The sequence below is a fragment of the Benincasa hispida genome, chromosome 1, assembly GCF_027475165.1.
Source record: "Benincasa hispida cultivar pf3 chromosome 1, pf3_genome.v1.1, whole genome shotgun sequence".
In the NCBI taxonomy this organism is placed as follows: domain Eukaryota; kingdom Viridiplantae; phylum Streptophyta; class Magnoliopsida; order Cucurbitales; family Cucurbitaceae; genus Benincasa; species Benincasa hispida.
Genome location: NC_143478.1, coordinates 3618340 through 3639114, shown reverse-complemented (window position 1 = coordinate 3639114; position 20775 = coordinate 3618340). Strand labels below are relative to the sequence as shown.

At 34.2% G+C, this 20775-nt stretch overlaps 1 protein-coding gene and 1 non-coding gene across 2 annotated transcripts; both read right to left on the bottom strand.

Moving 5' to 3' along the window:
• Positions 1–11623: 11623 nt before the first annotated feature.
• Positions 11624–16041, bottom strand: BSK2 (BR-signaling kinase 2). The gene is made up of 11 exons (XM_090318208.1): positions 15475–16041; positions 15132–15352; positions 14865–15000; positions 14022–14155; positions 13765–13874; positions 13550–13631; positions 13152–13337; positions 12873–13031; positions 12674–12787; positions 12240–12528; positions 11624–11930 (listed from the first exon to the last, which is right to left on the bottom strand). Exons 1-10 carry the CDS (start codon positions 15554–15556, stop codon positions 12277–12279), a joined length of 1476 nt encoding a protein of 491 aa, XP_090174334.1. The 5' UTR covers positions 15557–16041; the 3' UTR covers positions 11624–11930; positions 12240–12276.
• A 3287-nt stretch (positions 16042–19328) lies between these two features.
• LOC150038172 (small nucleolar RNA R71) lies at positions 19329–19432 on the bottom strand. The gene has a single exon (XR_016527440.1). It is a non-coding gene; the product is annotated as a small nucleolar RNA R71 (small nucleolar RNA).
• Positions 19433–20775: the final 1343 nt, after the last annotated feature.

Sequence of the window (20775 nt, the reverse complement as noted above, 5' to 3'; positions counted from 1 at the left end):
TTCAGAGTGATGTTTTGATACTACTAATGATTCTACTTCTACTCCTTTTATTGTTCAGTCGAAAAATGAGAATGTTAATGATGAACATGATGATGTTGTTAAGATACAACCTGATGGTAATGTACTAGATCATGTTGATGATGATGATCTTGACGAGTCTTCATCTGATGAAGAAATTCATGAGGAAGATGCATATGAGGAAGTGATTCATGGAGAAGTTCAAAAGAAAAGGAGCAATCTATTCCCCAAGTGGAGAATACTCAGGCTTAAAAGTCCACCAAAATGCGTAAACCTTCAACAAAGTATTCAAGTTCAGAGTTCATTCTAGTTAGTGAAGATGAAGAACTAAAGAACTATCAAGAGGTCTTGTCTCATGATGAAAAAAACTAGCGGCTCGATGCAATGAATGAGAAGATAAATTCCCTAGAAAAGAATAGAACTTATGAGCTAGTGAAGCCTCCAAAAGGCAAGAAAGTATCGGAAAACATATGGATTTTCAAGTACAAGAAGGATGGTGAGAAAATAGTGAGGTACAAAGCCAGATTAGTGGTTAAAGGATGCAACCAGAAAAAGGACATTGACTTTGATGAGATCTTCTCTTCAGTGATCAAAATGACATCTATCTTAACAATGTTGGGATTAGCAGCAAGTTTTGATCTTGAGATAGAACAACTTGATGTAAAAACTTCTTTTTTATATGGTGACTTACATGAAGAGATCTACATGGAACAACATGAAGGATTTGAAGAAAAAAGGAAAGATAAACTTGTTTGCAAATTGAAGAAGAGACTTTATGGGCTTAGACAGGCATCAAGGCAGTGGTACAAGAAATTTGATTTGTTTATGATAAGCAATGATTATAAACGAATTACAACTGATTCTTATGTGTATTTTAAAATGTTCCATACAGGCAACTTCATCATTCTTCTTTTATATGTAGATGATATGTTGATAGTTGGACAAGATATAGATATGATTCAAAATTGGAAGAAAGACTTGTCCAAGTCATTTGACATGAAAGATTTGGGTCATGCAAAACAAAACTTAGGTATAGAGATTGCTCGCAATAGAAAAGCTGGGAAATTGTGGTTATCCCGAGAGAAGTATATTGAATGAGTGTTGGAAAGGTTTAATATGAAGCATGCTAAGCCTGTTAGTATACCTCTGGCAAGCTTATTCAACTCACTTTAAGCTAAGTAAGAAAGCTTGTCCTACAACAGAGAAAGAGAAAGAAGTTATGTCATCCATTCCTTACTCTTCTGTTGTTGATTCTTTGATGTATACTATGGTGTGTACTAGACCTGATATTATACATACAGTTAGTCTAGTGAGTTTTTTTCATCCAAACCAGGTAACACTCACTAGGAAGCAGTGAAATGAATCTTCAGATACTTGTGGTGTACCTCCAAATTAAGTTTATGTTATGAAGGTGGCAAACCTATGCTTAAAGGCTATGCTGATGCAGACATAACAGGTGATCTTGATAACAGAAAGTCTACCTTAGGTTATGTGTTTACATTTTTGGGGGGGAGCCATCTTATGGCAATTCAAGCTATAAAAATGTATAGCATTGTCCACAACTAAGATAAAGTATATTGCAACGATGAAAGCAAACAAGGAGATGTTATGGTTTAAAAGGTTCCTTCAAGAGTTGGGTTTGAAGTAAGGTGAATATGTTATATTTTGTGATAGTCAGGATGCTATGGATTTGAGCAATGATCCAATGTATCATGATCGTACTAAATACATTGACATTAGATATGGGCTACAAGATGTAATTGAAGAGAAAAGATTGAATCTCAAGAAAGTCCACAATGACAAGAATAGTGCAAATATGTTAACTAAGGTAGTTCTTGAAAACAATATTGAGCTTTGTAGTAAGCTTGTCAGGATGAGGTTCAAGTGATCATAAATGTGATTGAGTCTTCCCCGTGTTGGGTTGGAGAGGAAAATTGTTATGGGTATCCAGCCCACTTGTTGCGACTTTATTTTAAACTTATGTTTTGTGATCCCAATTAGGGCTAATTTTTAGGGCTGGCCCATCTTAAAAGTCCTAGGTTTTATTTATGTGATATGAGGATGATCTAGGGAAAAAGAGAGTGAAAAAGAGGCAGAAAATCAAAGAGAAAGATAGCAGTTCGATCTTTCAACGACAGCTTCCACAAAGTTATTGATTTTCGAAGTTTAAACCGTTGGATCGTGCTAAAATTTGGTCAGCCTGTTCGGGATACATAAGTTCTCATTTTGGACGGTTGGATCGTTGTTTAGAGCTCTAGTTTGTCCGTAATCACTGTCGAACAGAACCTGTAAAACTGGATGATTTTCATTCTTTTTATCTCTCAAGTGTTGATCTTTTATGTATGATGGTATTGGTGGATACTGAATCTTTGGATGACTGATTTGGGTTCTTTTTTCCTCAATTTTATCATAATAAGAGAAGTTGACAAGGATGGACTCCTCAAAAGTCTCGTGGTTTTTACTCTTCACATCGAAAAGGTTTTCCACGCATAATTCGTGTGAGCTCTTTACTTGTAGTCTTCTAGAATTTTATGGTTTATTGATATCCATTGTTGGTTGATTGCTTGGTGATTTATTTGTAATGTTTTAGAGAACAATTATTTGGTTGATTTTTTTAAGGAGATCTTAGTGAGTTGTTGTTATATTATTTGAGTCCTATCAATTTGATAAGTAATTGGTTTTTTTATTTTTGTTTTTAAAAAATGAAGCTTATAAACATTACTCCACTCTATGGTATTCTTTATTTTGTTATCTACTTTTTAGACATGTTTTAAAAGTTTAAGTCAATTTTGTAATATATTTTTTTCTAAAAAATCATTCTTAATTTTTGAAATTTAGGTCAAATGTAGAAGTTAAAAATCAAGAATGTATTAGATACAAAAGTGAAAATGTGAGAATCTCTAATTCATTTTTCAAAAGAAAATTAATATCTACTAATATTCCTTCTTTTTTTTTTTTGACAATTCCTTCTATAAATCTTGGAAAGCAATTTCCTAATATTTTCTTTCTTCTTCTTCTTTTTTTTTTTTATTAGCATAAACATATTTCATTTATCGAATTTGCTCATATTGATCAAAATATATGCATAGCTCATACTTGCCAACAACAGCGTAACTCAACTGGCATAGTATTCATACTATCAATCTCGTGGTCTAAGATTCGATTCCCCCCACTCTATACTCTAATTACAATACTTTTGTAATATATATATACAAACATATAGACACACACCTAGGGTTAGGAATAGGAATTAAGAATAGAAATATATCATTAAAAAAGAGAGAGAGAGGCGTTCGCACGTGCCACGTTCCACGCGAGGATCAAATTTCTTTTCAAGAACTGACATTTAATCAATTTTATATAATAAAATTATATTCCCCTTCATAAAAATATATAATATTCTATATATTCGAAATTTGAATTTGAACTTCGATTAATTTAAAATTTATTGACATCAGATTTAACGTTCATTGACGGAGAAACCATTTTTTTCAAGTATAATTATCTTTGAGAACATGTTTCCGTTTCTACACAAAAAAAATGTCTTATAAACCTTTTAACTTATTTTAAAAAAATAAACTTTACTCAAATCATAATTAATATGACTTTTCATCTTAGGTAAAAGATTTGATTCGTTAATTTTACTATTATTAAACTAAAAAAAATTAAATTGTCAAAATTGTTAGCCATCAATCTTACTAAAAAAAAAAATATAAAACATTTATTTATTAATTGAAATTTTTAAATTTCACAAATTTATTAGAAATATCTATCATCTCATTTTATTAATAATAATTATAAAACATGTGCAATGTGCATGACTAAAGATCTTTGGAATATGAATTTTGTCAATGAAATTTCAATAACAAATTGATATAAATTTTATATATTTAAATAATAAATATCCAACATAAAAATTTAAATAAAAAAAATAGCTAATTGCCTAAAGCCCAAAACTATATATATATTGCCTTTTATGTTAATTCACAATAAATATAAAAATGTGGCACATAATTTTGATAGTGGCATAAGTTTTTGAATCAATATACTTTTGATGGGAATAGTATAAACTGTAAATTCTTTATATGAAATTAAAAGGTGATGTGTAATAAAAAAAAAAAGTATAAATCATCAAGAATGGTATTTTTGATTAATACTGGATCTGTCGGCATGCTTTTGTCATTTAAGGTTAGAAATATATATGATACTAATACATTTGTTTTAGATCTGTTGAATCTATCAAAATTGATCAACATGTTAAATTCAAACACATGAAAAATAGATAAAAATTTTGGTTCAAACAAATAAATAAGATATCTAAAATTCTGATAAAGTTAAAATTATAGAAATCTAATAAAAAAATCTAATTGAAATTAATATAATAATAATAATAATATAAAATTCAAGTACTAACAAAACTAGCTCACATTTAAATTTTAAAATAACATAAATATGTAAATCTTTATTATAGTTGAAAAGGAATACACTTTATATAATTTTCTATAAATTGAAAACTAAAAGTGTTGTCGCTCTTTGATTGAATTCAACTGCTACATTTCTAAATCCAAAATAATTGTCATTGTTAATAACACTCCCTCCTGAACCTTATCCTTTACTTTCACATCTGTTCTTCTCTCCTTTTCCTCATTTAAACCCACATCTATTTATTATCTCCCGACCAAATTCTTGTTTTATTTTTTGCTTCTTGTAATTTATCACACTTGTCTCCTTAAAAAAGAAATTAAAAAATAAAGAAAATAAAACTAAATTTCCTATGTAATTAGAATTTAAATTTGAGAATAACCTAATAAATTAGTGTTAGAAATAAATCTAATATTCAATATTGTATCGAAATTTAAACTTCAAGATATTATGTACATCTTTTTTTTTTTTTTCCTCAAACATAACGGTTAATGGTAATAATAAACCAATAAACCAAAATTTAAATATAAAGATAACAACATATCTTTTCGTCGAATAAAATAAGTTTATAGATTATCTAGCTTCTGTTTGGCATAATCCAATATTTTCTTTACGAATAATGAAAACTTCAATTATCATTCTACAATTCTTTCTATTGTGACATTATGAAAATGTTAGTGGAACCAAAGAAAGCATGAAAGCTTGTATTTATTCTTCAAAAATTATAGAGTTATTATGTGAAGGGTCACATACTATTTACAAGGGATGTGTCTATTTAAATTTTAGTTTTTGTGATGGAATACATCAGGAGGATTCCATACCGATAAGAATATGTTACTATTATTTATTTTAAAAAAAATATTTAATTCTTATGTGAAAGTTAAAAGTAAATTGCTTATTCACAACATGTGATACATTTTTTTTTCCAGTTATTGTATTTGTCTAAAAAGTATAAAATTAAGAAAAATAAAATAAAAATATCAACAAAAACGGACCTTTAATATTAATATTGTTGTTTTTCAAAACTTATTAGAGAAATATTGTTGTTTTGAAACTTATTAGATAAATATTGTTGTTTTGGGAGTTCGAGGCTAGAGGTCGAACGTTGAGAACTCGACTAATGTGGAGGTCGAACGTTGAGAACTCAACGAACAAAGAAAAACTTGGAAACAATACATAGGTCGAAACTTCAACCCTCGACAAGGGAAATCGAGCTGCTTCTAACAACCTATGCATTTTGTTATCATTTTGAATTAGACGGAGGCTTGTGGGATTGACGTGAGGGGGTGGGGATGACTATATTTCTGGGAGCAAACTCCAGACGAATATGAAGCATATGGATACAAGTTATGCCTTGGAATGAAAGACAATTTCGAATTAGCTTTGTCTACTAATAAAATTTTGTATATTATGTTGTCGAAGGCTACACACATGTCGAAACTTCAAAGCGATTAAGGAGATAAATGGGTTGAAGCAGATTAATGAGAGAGCGAGATTCAAAGCGAGATAGTAGGAGAGAGCGAGATGTTGAACGAGATTTTAAAAGAGAGCAAGATTCAAAGCGAGAATGTTGAAGAGAGCAAGATTTAGTTTATATTGACTAATCTGACTAACATTGAACTTGGTAAAATGAAATGGTTGAATAATTGAAAAATGAGATTATTCAGGAATACACATTGAATGCTAATATTACGCATTGAGTTTCTGGTAGTAGATCCATAATAAAAAAAGTGTTTGTGATTGTTCCAGAAGAAATGAAAGCTAGTAATCATCAATGGAAAAATAATAACAATAACTGAGAGAGCGAAATATTGAGAGAAAGCGAGATCTTAGGAAAGAGCGAGAGTGAGAGAGCGAGAGCGAGATCTTAGGAGAGAGCAAGAGTGAGAGAGCGAGATCTTAGGAGAGAGCGAAAGTGAGAGAGCAAGATCTTAGGAGAAAACGAGATCTTAGGAGAGAGCGAGATTGAGAGAGCGAGAGTCTTCACTTTATTTGAACTTTCCATATAAATATATATATATATATATATATATATATATATATATATAAAGAGAGAAAAAAGAGCTAATAATCATACTATAATTGAATAATCATTAGACTATAATTGAATATATTAGATTATTATACTATAATTGAATAATCATTAGACAATAAATTGAATATATTAGAATATTATAATATAATTGAATAATCATTAGGCAACAAATTGAATATATTAGATTATTATACTATAATTGAATAATCATTAGACAATAAATTGAATATATTGAATATATTAGATTATTATACTATAAATTGAATATATTAGATTATTATAATGTAAAACTTTATTGATTAAAAAAAATTGAATATACAGTAGATTATTATAAAAAAAAATTGAATATATAATAAAATGAATATATAATTAAAAAAAAAGATTTATTATTCAATCCCTAACTATCTGGAGCTCGTCTTAGTAATGAATGACACTTCCTTCAATTATGTTTAACTGGTTACAAAATCCACATCATTGTCGAATGGTTGGTTCTGTCCAATCCATCTCGTTGTGATAACGTGAACTTTTCGGTCTACCAGGTTTTCTCAACAACGATAGATCAGGATGTAAGACGGGCATATTAGGGTGTGTGATCTAGTAATCTTCATGCAGTACAGGTTGAAATTGAGGAGAATAACATTCAAAATACGTTGACAATTTGTAGTAGTCCTCAATAAAATCTTCGTAGTTCATGTTAAAATATGAGAAAACGGTCATAACATGCGAGCATGGAATGCGAATGCTTGCCACTTATTACATGAACAGTATATGATGGCTTGTTCGAGATCACTAAGTATGAAACACCTGAGAGAAATTGTAACACACGAAGAGGTGTGTTTAATTTCAGATCGACATGTTGGTATAATTGCAGCAGTGAACAACCCAGCAAATGGTTGAACGGGACCGAAATGTCACCATCGTTTCTGCTTACGACATATCGTCAGCAACTTCAATAAAAAGTATAAATTTAATTCATCGAAAAATTATGTTTATCGTGCCGAGTGTCAGTTTCAAATTCAAAAGTTCAACAAAGCAATTGAAGATATCAAAGGAATAAATCGGAGCTGTCTAAGTTTTTTTGACAACATTAATTTAGAGCAATGGACTCAAGCACATGATGGAGGATTTAGATATGGGTGGATGACGACAAATCTATCAGAGTGCATAAATGGAGTCCTCAAAAGAGCTCGAATGCTGCCTATAAATGCTCTTGCTCAGATAATATTCTTCAAATGCGTGAACTATTTCGAGAAAAGAAGAGCATAAATAAGGGATGCATTGGAGCGTCAAGATAAATACACCTGGTAAATATTATTTTTATATATATATAATTTATTAATAGTTTATTTCAAACATATTTTATAATACTAAGTGGAGTAAAAATCCAGATATGCACACGACAAAATAAATAAATGGGTTGCACGATCTAGTAAACATGAAGTACAATCATATAAAGTGTGTTTCATGTGAAGATCGGCCGTCATAGTCTCAATGCCAAAGGAGGAAACGTTCAAATATTGAGGCTAAACAGGTCTGAGCTGTACTGTTCATGTAACAAGTGGCAAGCATTCGACATTCCATGCTTGCATTTTATGGCCGTTTGCTCACATTTTAACATGAACTACGAAGATTTTATTGAGGACTACTACAAATTGTCGACGTATGCTGAATGTTACTCTCCTCAATTTCAACCTGTACCGCATGAAGATTATTGGATCACACACCCTAATATGTCCGTCTTACATCTTGATCCATCGTTGTTGAGAATACCTGGTAGACCGAAAAGTTCACATTATCACAATGAGATAGATTGGACAGAACCAACCACTAGACAACGATGTGGATTTTGTAACCAGTTAGGACATAATCGAAGGAAGTGTCATTCGTTACTAAGACGGGCTCCAGATAGTTAGGGATTGAATAATAAATAATTTTTTTTTATTATATATTCATTTTATTGTATATTTAATTTTTTTATTATAATTTATTGTATATTCAATTTTTTTTTATAATAATCTACTGTATATTCAATATTTTTTTTTCGTAATCAATAAAGTTTTACATTATAATAATCTAATATATTCAATTTATAGTATAGTAATCTAATATATTCGATTTATTCAATTTATTGTCTAATAATTATTCAATTATAGTATAATAATCTAATATATTCAATTTGTTGTCTATTGATTATTCAATTATAGTATAATAATCTAATATATTCAATTTATTGTCTAATGATTATTCAATTATAGTATAATAATCTAATATATTCAATTATAGTTTAAGTTAAAGGATCGAGGTTAAGTTTAATATGGTTAGGAACACAATTTCGTGAGCCCACAGATGATGCAGACGAGGAAACCGTCATAAGATATGCGCGAGCGTATATACTACAAATGATGGGTGGAAGTCTGTTTTCAGATAAATCAAGTCATTTTGTTCACTTGATGTTCCTGCCACTGTTAGCTAACCTCCATGATGCGGGGCGGTATTCGTGGAGTGGAGCATGCTTGGCATGGTTGTATAGACAACTATGCAAAGTAACAAGACCTGAGGTTCGAGAGATAACTGGGCCTCTCATACTTTTGCAACTATGGGCTTGGGAGCGATTTCCAACAATGGCTCCATAGCTACATCATGTTAATGACGCTTAGTTAGTTGGACGAGCCTACGGTTCTCGGTATGTTGTTTTAATTCAATTTAATTTTTATATCACTGATCTAGTTAATTTAAATTCTAAATTATCAATTTAAAAATTTAGGTGGAGAGACAAATTTTGTGTGACTAGGACAGCCACACATGTAGTCAACCAGTATAGATACATGTTTGATCTGCTTCAACCTGAACAGATACATTACACTAAACCTAATTGATTATTTTATTAACATTTTTATTGTATTTGTCTTTAATATTCTCTAATATAATATTTTGTGTTTCAGGTTATTTGGAAGCCGTACAAAATTATTGTGCATACTTTGCATAATTTTTGACGAATGGTCAAAACATATGGCGGACGATGAGTCCTCTCATATGTTTTCACATTGGTGAGTGGCATCTTCCTGACAGGGTGATGAGACAAGTCGGTTTTCAGCAGGATGTCCCATCACCTTGTAATACTGAACTCGTACTGCATGATATTGACCTAAGGACTGAAGATTGGTCCGATAAAGTTGTACATATGGTAGTGCGATGGCACTATCGTGCAAAGTTTATTGCAATGGGGGTTTCTCTTGAACAGTTTGACACAGATGTCACTCCAGAATATATTCATTTGTATAATAATATCACAAGGCGCTACGTCACTCATCAGGAGCAGCTGTGGGTCATCTGGTAAATGAATGAATATTATCTAATTTTTTTAATTTAAATTTATTTTAAGTATTGTCTAATTGTTTTATAATTCACAGAGATCGATCAATAGTAGACTCTGTGAGGTTGCGAATGACCCGAACCAGGTTCTTGCTATATACAGTGACAACCAAAGCTATATGGAGGAAATTTATTATATGTACGATATACCTATCGTTCCTCCACCAGCTCCTAGATGTAGAAGACCTGTTCGGGAAGAGGATGAGTTTGATGAGGTTGCACATAATGTGGAAGAGTTGCCCCCTATGACGCAGACACAAAGTCAAACTGATTATGTTAGTTCGTTGATGATGATGCCAGCATTTGGTTCAGGACATTATGACTCAGAGGCTGGTCCTTCGTCTTCATACGTGCATGAACATGGTCGGGGTCGTGGAGAGCATAATGAATATTTATATTATGAAGCGCCTGCAGAGGTACCAAAGCAACATCAAGAAGAACCCGAGCAACCTCAAGTTCAAAGTCGACGACAACAACCAACTCGAAATCGACGACGTCCGCCTTGTGGGACACATTGATTTTTGTAATTATTTTTATATAAATGAGATATTTAATTTACATTTTTTTATTTTTATGAGTTATTATTTATTTATTTTAGAGTTTAAATAAAATAATAAAATATTTTTAGAAATTGTTTTTATAAAATAGAAAATAAAAAAAAATAGAAAGAAGGTGGAATGTGTAATATTTAAAAAGGAAAAAAAAAAGGAAAATTTGTACGGTATTCTCACTCTCTATCAAAATCTCATTATTTTGCTCTCGCTCTTGCTCTCAAATCTCGCTCTCTCTCATAATCTCGCTCTCGAATTTGATTGGAAAATTCAATGGCAAAAAAATGGAGATTCATTAACTCATTATTTAATAGACTTGCTAAGATGACAGAATCGTAAAAATTATTCAACAAGCTTTGGAAGGAATTCCAGGGAGACCTTATGAAAATTTAGAAATACAATCTTTTGATAGAAGAATGTCTCCAAAATGATAATTAAACAGACTCAATAATAATGTTAAGAAGGACAAAGTCGAGGGTTCAAAGTTTGACGTACAAATGAAAGGAAGATCGAGGGTTCAAAACTCGACCTATTTAGGTCGAATTTTCAACCCTAGACTTATTTAAAGAAAAACAACAATATTTTTACAAATAGTTTGAAAACAACAATAGTTTCCTAAATAGTTTCTAAAAGGACAATATCCTTTTAATTTTCCCAACAAAAACTGTAAAAGGTACAAATAAATTTTTTTAATTATAAAGGGGTGTGAATATAATTTATACTTAAGTTACTTTTTCATACTCTCCTCTCTCTCCACTATTCATAATGTTCTCTCTCTCGTCCACTCATGTGATTATCTCTTAGTAGGAGACTAATCTGTCGAAATCAAGAATCTTAAAAATAAAAAAAATAAAAAAAATAAAAAAAAATAAAAATAAAAAAAAAGAAGAAGATGCACACATACTATGGATATTTAACACAAAAAAAAAAAGAAAAGAAAAAGAAAAAGTTGAACGATAAAATGGGGAGAGAACGAATATCCCCATATAGCCTCTTTTAATATAGTAGAGCTTTCTATTAATATTTTCGTAAAATTGAAATCTCAACTTTTTCATCCACGTCGGACATTATTTTAAACATTGATTTACTGTTTGAGAATTTCTTTTTAAAAAACCTACCGACCATATAATAAAATAATGTATATTTATGTTAATCTTTTTAGCATTAAAAGAAAGAATTGCTAAAAAGATATTTCTTGGAAGCTAAGTAACATATTATCCCCAAGTTTAAGCATAAAAATACCTGACTTCCTTATTTCGTCAACAGAATGAGAGTTGAAACTAGATAAACGGTATAAAATAATGATAAATTGCAAAAAGATCCCTGCAAACCATCAATTTTATATAGAAACCCCCTAAACTAATTTTATATATATCGATATATATATATATATATAAATAATCCTTACACTTTTGTTTTAAATCATTTTGTCCCTTTATGGCTCTGCCTGTTTATTCCCTCTCTGGCTCTGTCTCCGTCTCCTCCTTTGTTAAAAAGTTGAAGAGAAGCTCTGATTTGCATAGACAGTCCCCCTATTAAAGAAGTGCTAAAATAATTTCAAAAATATATTTTTTAAAAAAAGGGAAAAAAAACCCCCCCTCAAAAGTCAAATCTAATATGAGCATGTTAAGTTTGTCTACTTCTTCAAGGCTTTCTAATTTTCCTCTGTATTCTCAACCATATATTCATTCTCTATATCTTCCAATTAGATATATAATAACAATTTGCAAGTGAACACAAGAAGTTTCTCTTCTATGATGGATGCTTTTTATACATATCTAAATTTGAGACTATTTCTTTAGTCAAAACATCAGGAGTTAACCAAGCAAATAAGCACTTACCATGGCCGAAAGGTCGATTCTATGGATCTCTTCCCGTTTAACTGCGCCAGATATTTTGTTTCTTCGCTTCGAAGGAGGCTCCATCGTTGAGCATGTCCTGTGCATCTGATTCCATTCCTAGTTTTGAGAGCGCAAGGGCCTGCATGTAGAAGGCAGTCGGCCACTCGGGCAAGCACACCTGCGCTTGCATGGCGTCTCTCAATGCAAGTTCTGGTTGACCAACCATCAAGTAGGAGAGCGCCCGCCTCACGAAAACAGTCCCAGAAGGAACTGACATCATTGATACAAGCTGCAGTTTTAGAGATAGATCATAATGTTAACCATAGACATGAACAAAGAATAAAATCCTAAATCTGGAATTACGTGATCAATAAAATTCAATGGCTTTGAGAACTAGCCATGCTACACTATCTATATCGGAGAGTAGAAAGCACCTTTGAGTAGTACTCTATGGCGTTTTTATAATCCTTGTCTCTGAATGCAATATCCCCGAACTTTTTTGTGTTCAACATGTCTTGCACTTGCTGAGTCCACTCTTGGAATGAAAGCTGCAAATTGAATAAAGGAAGCATTCACTAATATTAAATACACAAAAACCACAATCAGAGGCAAAAAGAAAAAAGGAAAACGCACTTCGCTCTCTGCGCCTTCCTCATCCTTGTAACCAACTTTAAGTAATATGTCGTGTACAGCAGTAAGATCCATCCGTACACAAGCTTTTCCGAGTGCCGAAAGCATAGTTGGCAACACCACTGGTGTTTTTGTCAGACCCATTAGTACATGTGATGCAACCTAGGATACCAAGGATGTTACTGTTAAGAAAACTTTTTTGAGTGCCAACAAAAGAATTTAGAGTAACACAACACCATTGATAAAGTTTTCAGGTCGAGTTAATGACATTTAAAAGTTTACCTCCTGCTTTTGCAGACGAGCCACAGCTGAAAGAACGAATTTTATATCGGGTCGATCTCTGGCTTCGTATTGTAGACATTTGGAAGCAAGATCGATCAATCGAGTAGCATCATCATCTCCATATTGTCCTTCCAACGATGAATCCATTAACAGCAACAAGTTCTTCCCTCTTAGTAAATCTAATGCCTGTGCATATAATCAAGGTAATTGAGCCAGATAAAGGGGTTGCAAAAATCACTCTATAGAACACATTTCATTTCAAATGAGATTCTTATGCTCAAGAAGCAATTAATCACTTATCGTTCAATAGAAGGGGCAAGTAACGAAAGTTTTACTCAATATACAAGATTCATCATATAACGAACACGATAAAGGATGGAAAAGACAAGTTATTGTACATGGCTCGGAGGAATGTGCTTCCCACTTAAGAGGTCCAGCAAAATGGTTCCATAACTGTAGATCACACTCTCTGGTATGACCCTGCCTGAAAGAAACAAAATCAAGCATCTAATTTGCTAAAGAATCGGTTTGCATGCCTTTCTTTGAACAAAATCGTAATAAAAGTTTACATGGGATTTGATAACTCGGTAAGAAGCTCAGTTGTTCTAGAGACATGCCTGTTCGTAAAAACTCTGGTGGAGTGTAAGCTAAATTGGTACTGTAGCTTTTTCCATCCCGACTGTTCTTCATCAGGCCAAAACTTGATAACCGAGGATCCCCATCCTGCCATGAGAAAATCATAGCCCAAAGATGAAAAAAGTTCATAGTCAATATCAAATGCTTGGTATTGATGAATGAATAATCCATTGAAGACCAAAGTTAGTAGTCTAAAAATGCTTAAAGGAACAATGATAGTCTTTGAATGTCTACCTCGTCAAGGAGAACTCTGTATGCATTTAGATCATGATATATTTTTCGGTTTTCTGTGCTGCAATGATCAAGGGCTTGTGCTATGTAATATGCAACTCGAACACGCATTTCCCAAGGAAATGGTTGTTTCTCCCCTGCATTATAATGGAAAATCATTCAAAAAGCAGTAAAATCCTCAGGCCGAGATGATGGAAAAATCCTAAACTTCAACTCAACAAGAAGTCTAAGGCATGTCAATTGCCAATGTTCTTGATCGCCTCAAAGGAAATGGAAATAATACACCCTTTGAAAGTATATTTTTGGGGTTCCTTCATATGTTCATAGTGGATTGGGGCAATCCTCGAAAAAGAACCAACTCATTTCTTCTTAACTACTTTCCCTCCACACAAACTGTTAGTTTCAATATGACCCTTGTACTAAATAAAATATGTTATATAACGTATACTAACTATGGTCATAAGAGATTTCAAAACAAAGAGTATCTGCATAGACAGTCCCTTTTCTGATTGTGTCCCAAGTGTTTAGCACTAAGCTCTTCAATCCCACCGGATACATGACATATCTCACCATGTCACTTCATGCTTAAACTCCATGAGCTCTTCTCAACTATAAATGTTGAGATTCTGTAATGTGTCATTCAAACACCTTGGTTATTGTAAATAAATGCAGACAGTGGATGAAATTACTAAACGATATCAGAATCTACCAGTTTGAGGACATAAAATACTTGAAGGCTTCAAATAGATCAATGGTTCTAAAGATAACAAATGAAGTATACAGATCCTTAAAAAAGAAAAAGTGAATGAAGTAAAGAGAGAAACAAGTAAAAGACTAAAACCATACAATGAAACAGATGCTTTGAGAGAGTGTCATTAGGCATATACTCTGCCACCAACAGCCTCTCATCCCCCTCCGCACAGCATCCAATTAAATTAACCAATCTTTTAAATCTCAGTTTACCAACTCCAGAAGCTTCAGTCTGTGTTCAAAATCACATGCAACCAATAAACACAACACAGAAACTGACTCAGAAAAACATCAATCCATAATGATAGGAGAATCCTCCCCCATTTTTCACTTAACAACAAAAGAGGCAAAACAATGGATTACCACAAATTGTTGAGGATCAGGCCATGACTGCTTGGAGAAGCGTTTAATGGCAACCAATCGATTATTTCGAAGCTTCCCTCTATAAACGACGTTAGGAGCTTTCTCTCCACTCTCAGAAACAATCAACTCAGAGCTAAAACCATTAGTGGCAGCTCGAAGCTCCACTAGTTCAAACTCCTTGAATGCAGGAACTTGCCCTTCTTCAAGTTCTTCACCATTAGCTTCAAAACCCCACAAAAAATCTCAGAACCCACAACTCAAAAAACTAAAACAAACCCACAAATCAGCATATAAAAAAGTACTAAAAACACAGATTCGTGAGCTCATAGAGACAGAAACAAACCTGGATCTGGCTTGGGCTGAGGTGGGGGAGGGTCATCATCAGGTGAAGGAAGATGAATGGTTTTGGACTGAAAACAGCCCATGATTGAAAGCTTACATAGAGAGATAGAAGAAGATTCAGTGTGTTAATAAATTGGGGTGAAGTGAAAATGCAGTAGAAAGTAGATTGTGAAGAAGATGAGGAAAATGGGGGCGAAGTCAAAAAGAAAAGGAAGTATTTGGAAAAGGAGTTAAAGGAAAAAGGGAAGAAAAAACATGAAAAGGGGTGGACTTGGGAGAGTGTGACTTTACAGAAAGGGTTCAGTAGTCAATCCAGGAGGAAGGAGAAGGAAAAGGAGAAGAAGAAGAAGAGAGAGAGAGAGAGTCACGTGATGATTCAGAGAGAGAACATGTGATGAGAGACAGAAATACAGAAGGAATTGATCGCCATTAAAAAGCGGGTCATTGTTATGGGGAAGGAGGAAGCTAAAAGGGGAAACGCCAAATTTCAACAGAACATTACCACTGCTTCTTTCTTGTGTCGAATTGGAAATAAAATGGCCCAAAATTTTCAGACTGCAATTTTTTTTATTTTTTTTTATTTTTTGGACAAGTATGGTTCAAGAGATCAAAATAAAGATCCAATAATTGGCTGCCCATGTCTTTATTTTTTTCCCTTTTCTTTTGCTTTTCTTGAATGAAAAATGGAGCTAATCTAACGGAAAATGATTGTTCATAATGTATGTTATGATTGTGATATATGGTTAAAAGTATTGTTATAATATTAAATTTACTTTTACCCATCATCTCGAACTTTTGGATCAATAGGTGATTTAATGCACATATAGAGAGAGTTAAATAATTATAGAGTAGGAGATCGAACTACCCATCTTTAAAATTGTAATATGTGTGATTGCAGATGAGGTGAAAAGTTGACATGGCACCTTTGGGGAACTCCCTCCGCACCTATTACAAATATCACATTCAGTGCAGTGTTCAATCACGAATGCTCCAAAGTTGAAGTTAGTGTTCGAATAAGCGCAAGGATAACTTTAGGTTAGCTTATATACATTTGGAAGAGGTGTTGCCTTCCTATATTATTAGGAGAAGATACGCAAGTTTTCTTACTGTGGCTAGGTTAGTAATGTGCTTATTATTGAACATACAAGTCTTCTAGACTCATATTAAATCAGCATTATTAGAGGCATTTCCAATCATTCACCTCGATACATATAAATTTGAGACACAAACATATGTTCTTTGTGATTAGCCATGTGGCAAGTCTTTATTCTACCTCTAACATGCCTCTTATCCACTAAATTGTGCTTAAATTTTGAATTGGGTTTTAAGTTGATTATACCATATATATTCGATAGCTTTTCTAAACTTACATGAACTTTTAACAAACAAAGATATAAAGAGAAAGAGCTTAAAACTTAACATTTGAAAATTCAAAGAATTTTGGGAGGGTAATTTGCTTTGTATTTTCACTATTGAATCAGAGAGGCGCACAATTGGCTTTATATACGTTTGCCTTAATTTAGGGTGAGTGATAACTTGTAGAAATACAAGTTATTTTTGCTCTTAAGTTGGAACAACTAAGGTTTTTTATGATAAATTCTCCTCATTTTTAGTAGAAACGCATGGGATTATTCAAACATTAGAAAACTCATGCAAAAGAAGTTTTATTACTAAATATCGCAGCGCTAACGCATTGTACTATAGGATTTCAACACGAGGATTAACGCTAATGCATTAGAGAAGTGCCGCAGTGAAAGCTCTAACGCATGGACCATGCATCGGAGGGAGTTCAACACAGAGAAGATTCATTGATTCAGGCTGATTGTGTCACATCACCACTTGCAAGTATGGGCACCTGCAGCAGGCGACGTCTGAAAAGCTTCCAAGCAGCAGGTGGCGTCTGAAAAGCTTCAGAGAGTCAGGCGGCTAACCAGGGCATGGACTTTAATGCTGACCAGGATATGGACTTTAATGCTACTCGTTCACCAAGTGGACATGACCAACGTCTATAAATAGATGAAGTCCCTCCAGAGTTCGCAGTTAGAAAATTATTCAGTTCAGAAATTATTAAGATTCTTTCTCTCTGTAATTAGTGTAGTTGTAGTTTAAGTTGTGTTGTGGTGCCAAGACGATTAGAAGGGTTGAAAACCACCACCACCGCTGGTCAGGGAGCGGAGGAAGCAAAGCTTGAGAAAGACACTTTGTTCTCTTACTATACAAGTGATTGTACACAACAGAATTGAGCCAAAGAGATACAAGAGATTGTACTCTGCGGCTTGACTCAATTTCCTTCATCTCATTTATCGCTTTCATTTCACTTGATTGAATATTGCTTTTGTAAAGACAATTTGCTTCTTTATAAAATTCATATATTTGATCCCTCACATTTTTGCCATTGTTTATTTCTTGTTCATGTTGAATGCATTTATACTTTATGCAAAACTTCATTTCAACGCTTAAGTTAACTTGATCACTTGGAAAAAGCATCTTTAACTTAGATTATTCGAGAGAATAACTAAACTGCATCAAGTAGGACGCCTAGTACAGCTAGAGATAACTTACTAGTGTTTATTGCATTCCGTGTTAGACGCATGCATCCTAGAGATAGGCTTTGTATGTTATTCGCATTAAGAAATGTTGAGTAAAGTCTAACGCATGAACAAAAAATAAGCAAATTATTCCATCTCATCCACATCAAATTCTAGTTTGTGTACACTCATCTTAGACCGACGCATACCATTTACATTAAACTCCATTTTCGCATGATCTATCACTCACCACTCAACTCTTTTGTATCTCCTTGCACATGCACAACATTTTAGTGTAAATAACACATCTCTCATTCATTTAGGAAAACCCCTATAATAGATACAACGCAAGGTGTGCGTTTATTTAACTGAATCCCTGAGTTCGACCCTGGACTTGCCAGGAACCTAAATTAGATTTATACTTGGGTCTGGTTTAGGAAAACTTGAACGTCATTAATAGGAGTGTCGTGCGTTCTGATTGCATATCTTTAACGCATCAACGCGTTTCAACTACTTAAACGCATCACAACATCAACACACCATTTATACTTGGCACTTATTTTTCCAACTTATTTTATACGATACACTCCCTGCTCGAATCACGATAGCAACGAACAAGTTTTTGGCGTCGTTGTCGGGGATTCAGAAATAAGACTAACCAGAAATTTTGTTTGTATCTGTTGTATGAACACTTCGATCGAAAGAGTATTACAAGCTAAGCCTAAGCTTGTGAACGTTTATGAGCAGGGAGAGCACTCCTGAATTCATATACGACCCCGAGATTGAAAGGACCTTCCGATGTAGGAACCGATCTAACCATCGTCGAAGGTTGAGGCCGCAATTTCTCAGACAACAGAACAGGCAACGAGCAATGGCGGAAGAACAGGCAAATCAGCAACTAGCTCAACAATTAGCTCATGCTGCAGAGAATCCAATCCTAATGGCGAATAACAGCACGCGTCCTATGAGAGAGTACGCGTCCCCTGTACTGTATGATTTCTCTCCAGGAATCATCTACCCAACACCAGACGGGACCAGGTTCGAGATGAAATCTGTAATGCTCCAAATGCTCCAGACTGCTGGACAATTTAGGGGTGGTCGTGGTGAAGATCCTCACGCCCACATGAAGCGTTTCCTGGAAACGTGTAATTCATTTGTGATTCCTGGAATCACCCCAGAGGCGATCAAGCTGTCTTTGTTCCCCTATTCTTTGTGTGATGACGCAAAACAATGGGTGAGCTCACTAGAGCCTGGTGAAATCACCACCTGGGAGAAGTTGGTGGAAAAATTTATGCAAAAATACTTTCCACCTACCACCAACGCGGGGAGGCGTCGAGAGATTATGAACTTTGAACAAGAAAAGGCTGAAACCTTAAGCGCCGCATGGGAGCGTTTTAAGGGTTTGGTTAAGAATTGCCCGAACCATGGATTACCATTAACTATCCAAATGGAGACGTTTTATGGAGGATTGAATAGAGCATCGCATATGGCAGCAGACGCATCAACGACTGGTGGACTTATGGACAAATCTTACACTGAGGCTAAAGAGATATTAGACCGCATTGCTAAGCACAACATGGAATGGGTGGATGATACGTATGATGGAAGAGCTGACAGGAAGAAGAGATCTTAGAACGTTAATTCTATCGGTTCCAACGAAATAGCCACACTTTCTGCTCAAGTGTCTATGATGACCAGCCTTTTGTAAAACATAACGTTAGGAAACACATCAAATCAACAGAAGGTGAATCAGGTAGAGGCGTTTGGGTAGCCCATGGTTAACTGTGTGGGTTGTGGAGATCCTCACTCTTATCCGGATTGCCCACAGAATCCTCAGTCAGTATGTTTCATTAAAAACAACCCATTTTCCAATACATATAATCCTGGATGGAGAAACCATCCAAATTTTTCTTGGACAGAAGGAAATCATCAGGAGCACCACTTAGGGGCGAACCAACAGCAAAGGAATGGATTGTCGCCTGCATTTCAACAAACGCATCAGCTACATCAACAACCCTTTAATAGAGAAGAACAGACGTCGAGCTTAGGATCTCCGCTTGAGAACCTATTGAAGGAATACATAGCCCAGAATGAAGCGCTGCTGAAAAGCCAGGCGTCGTCTATCAGGAACCTAGAAATCCAGGTAGGGCAGATAGCGAGCGAGTTGAAAAGCAGGCAGCCTGGAGTTCTACCTAACAATACTAAAACACCTGGGAACAATAATGGGAAGGAGCAATGTCACGTGGTGACGTTGCGAAATGGAAAAGCTCTTAAAGAAAGAAAAATGAATCCAAGAAACAGCAATCCTTCGAAAGAACGCATCACACATTCAATGGATCAAGAAGAAAGAATGCCTGAGACTACAAGCCATTCAGAACCTAGTACGTCCAACGCGGGAAAGCCTGAGGTGTCGCTGAACACACCATTCCCTAGGCGTCTGATGAAGAAGAATGATGAACAACAATTCAAGCGCTTTCTTGAGCTCTTAAGGCAGTTGCATATCAACATTCCACTTATAGAGGCCTTGGAGCAGATGCCAACATATGTCAAATTTTTTAAGGACATATTGACAAAGAAAAGAAGAGTCAGTGAGAAGGAAGTAATCACGCTAATGCAGGAGTGCAACGCGTTAGTAAGCAACAGTCTACCAAAGATGCAGAAGGACCCTGGGAGCTTCACAGTTCCTTGCTCGATAGGAAGATTGGATATGGGTCATGCATTGTGCGATTTGGGAGCCAGCATTAATCTCATGCCACTCTCAATTTTTAAGAAAC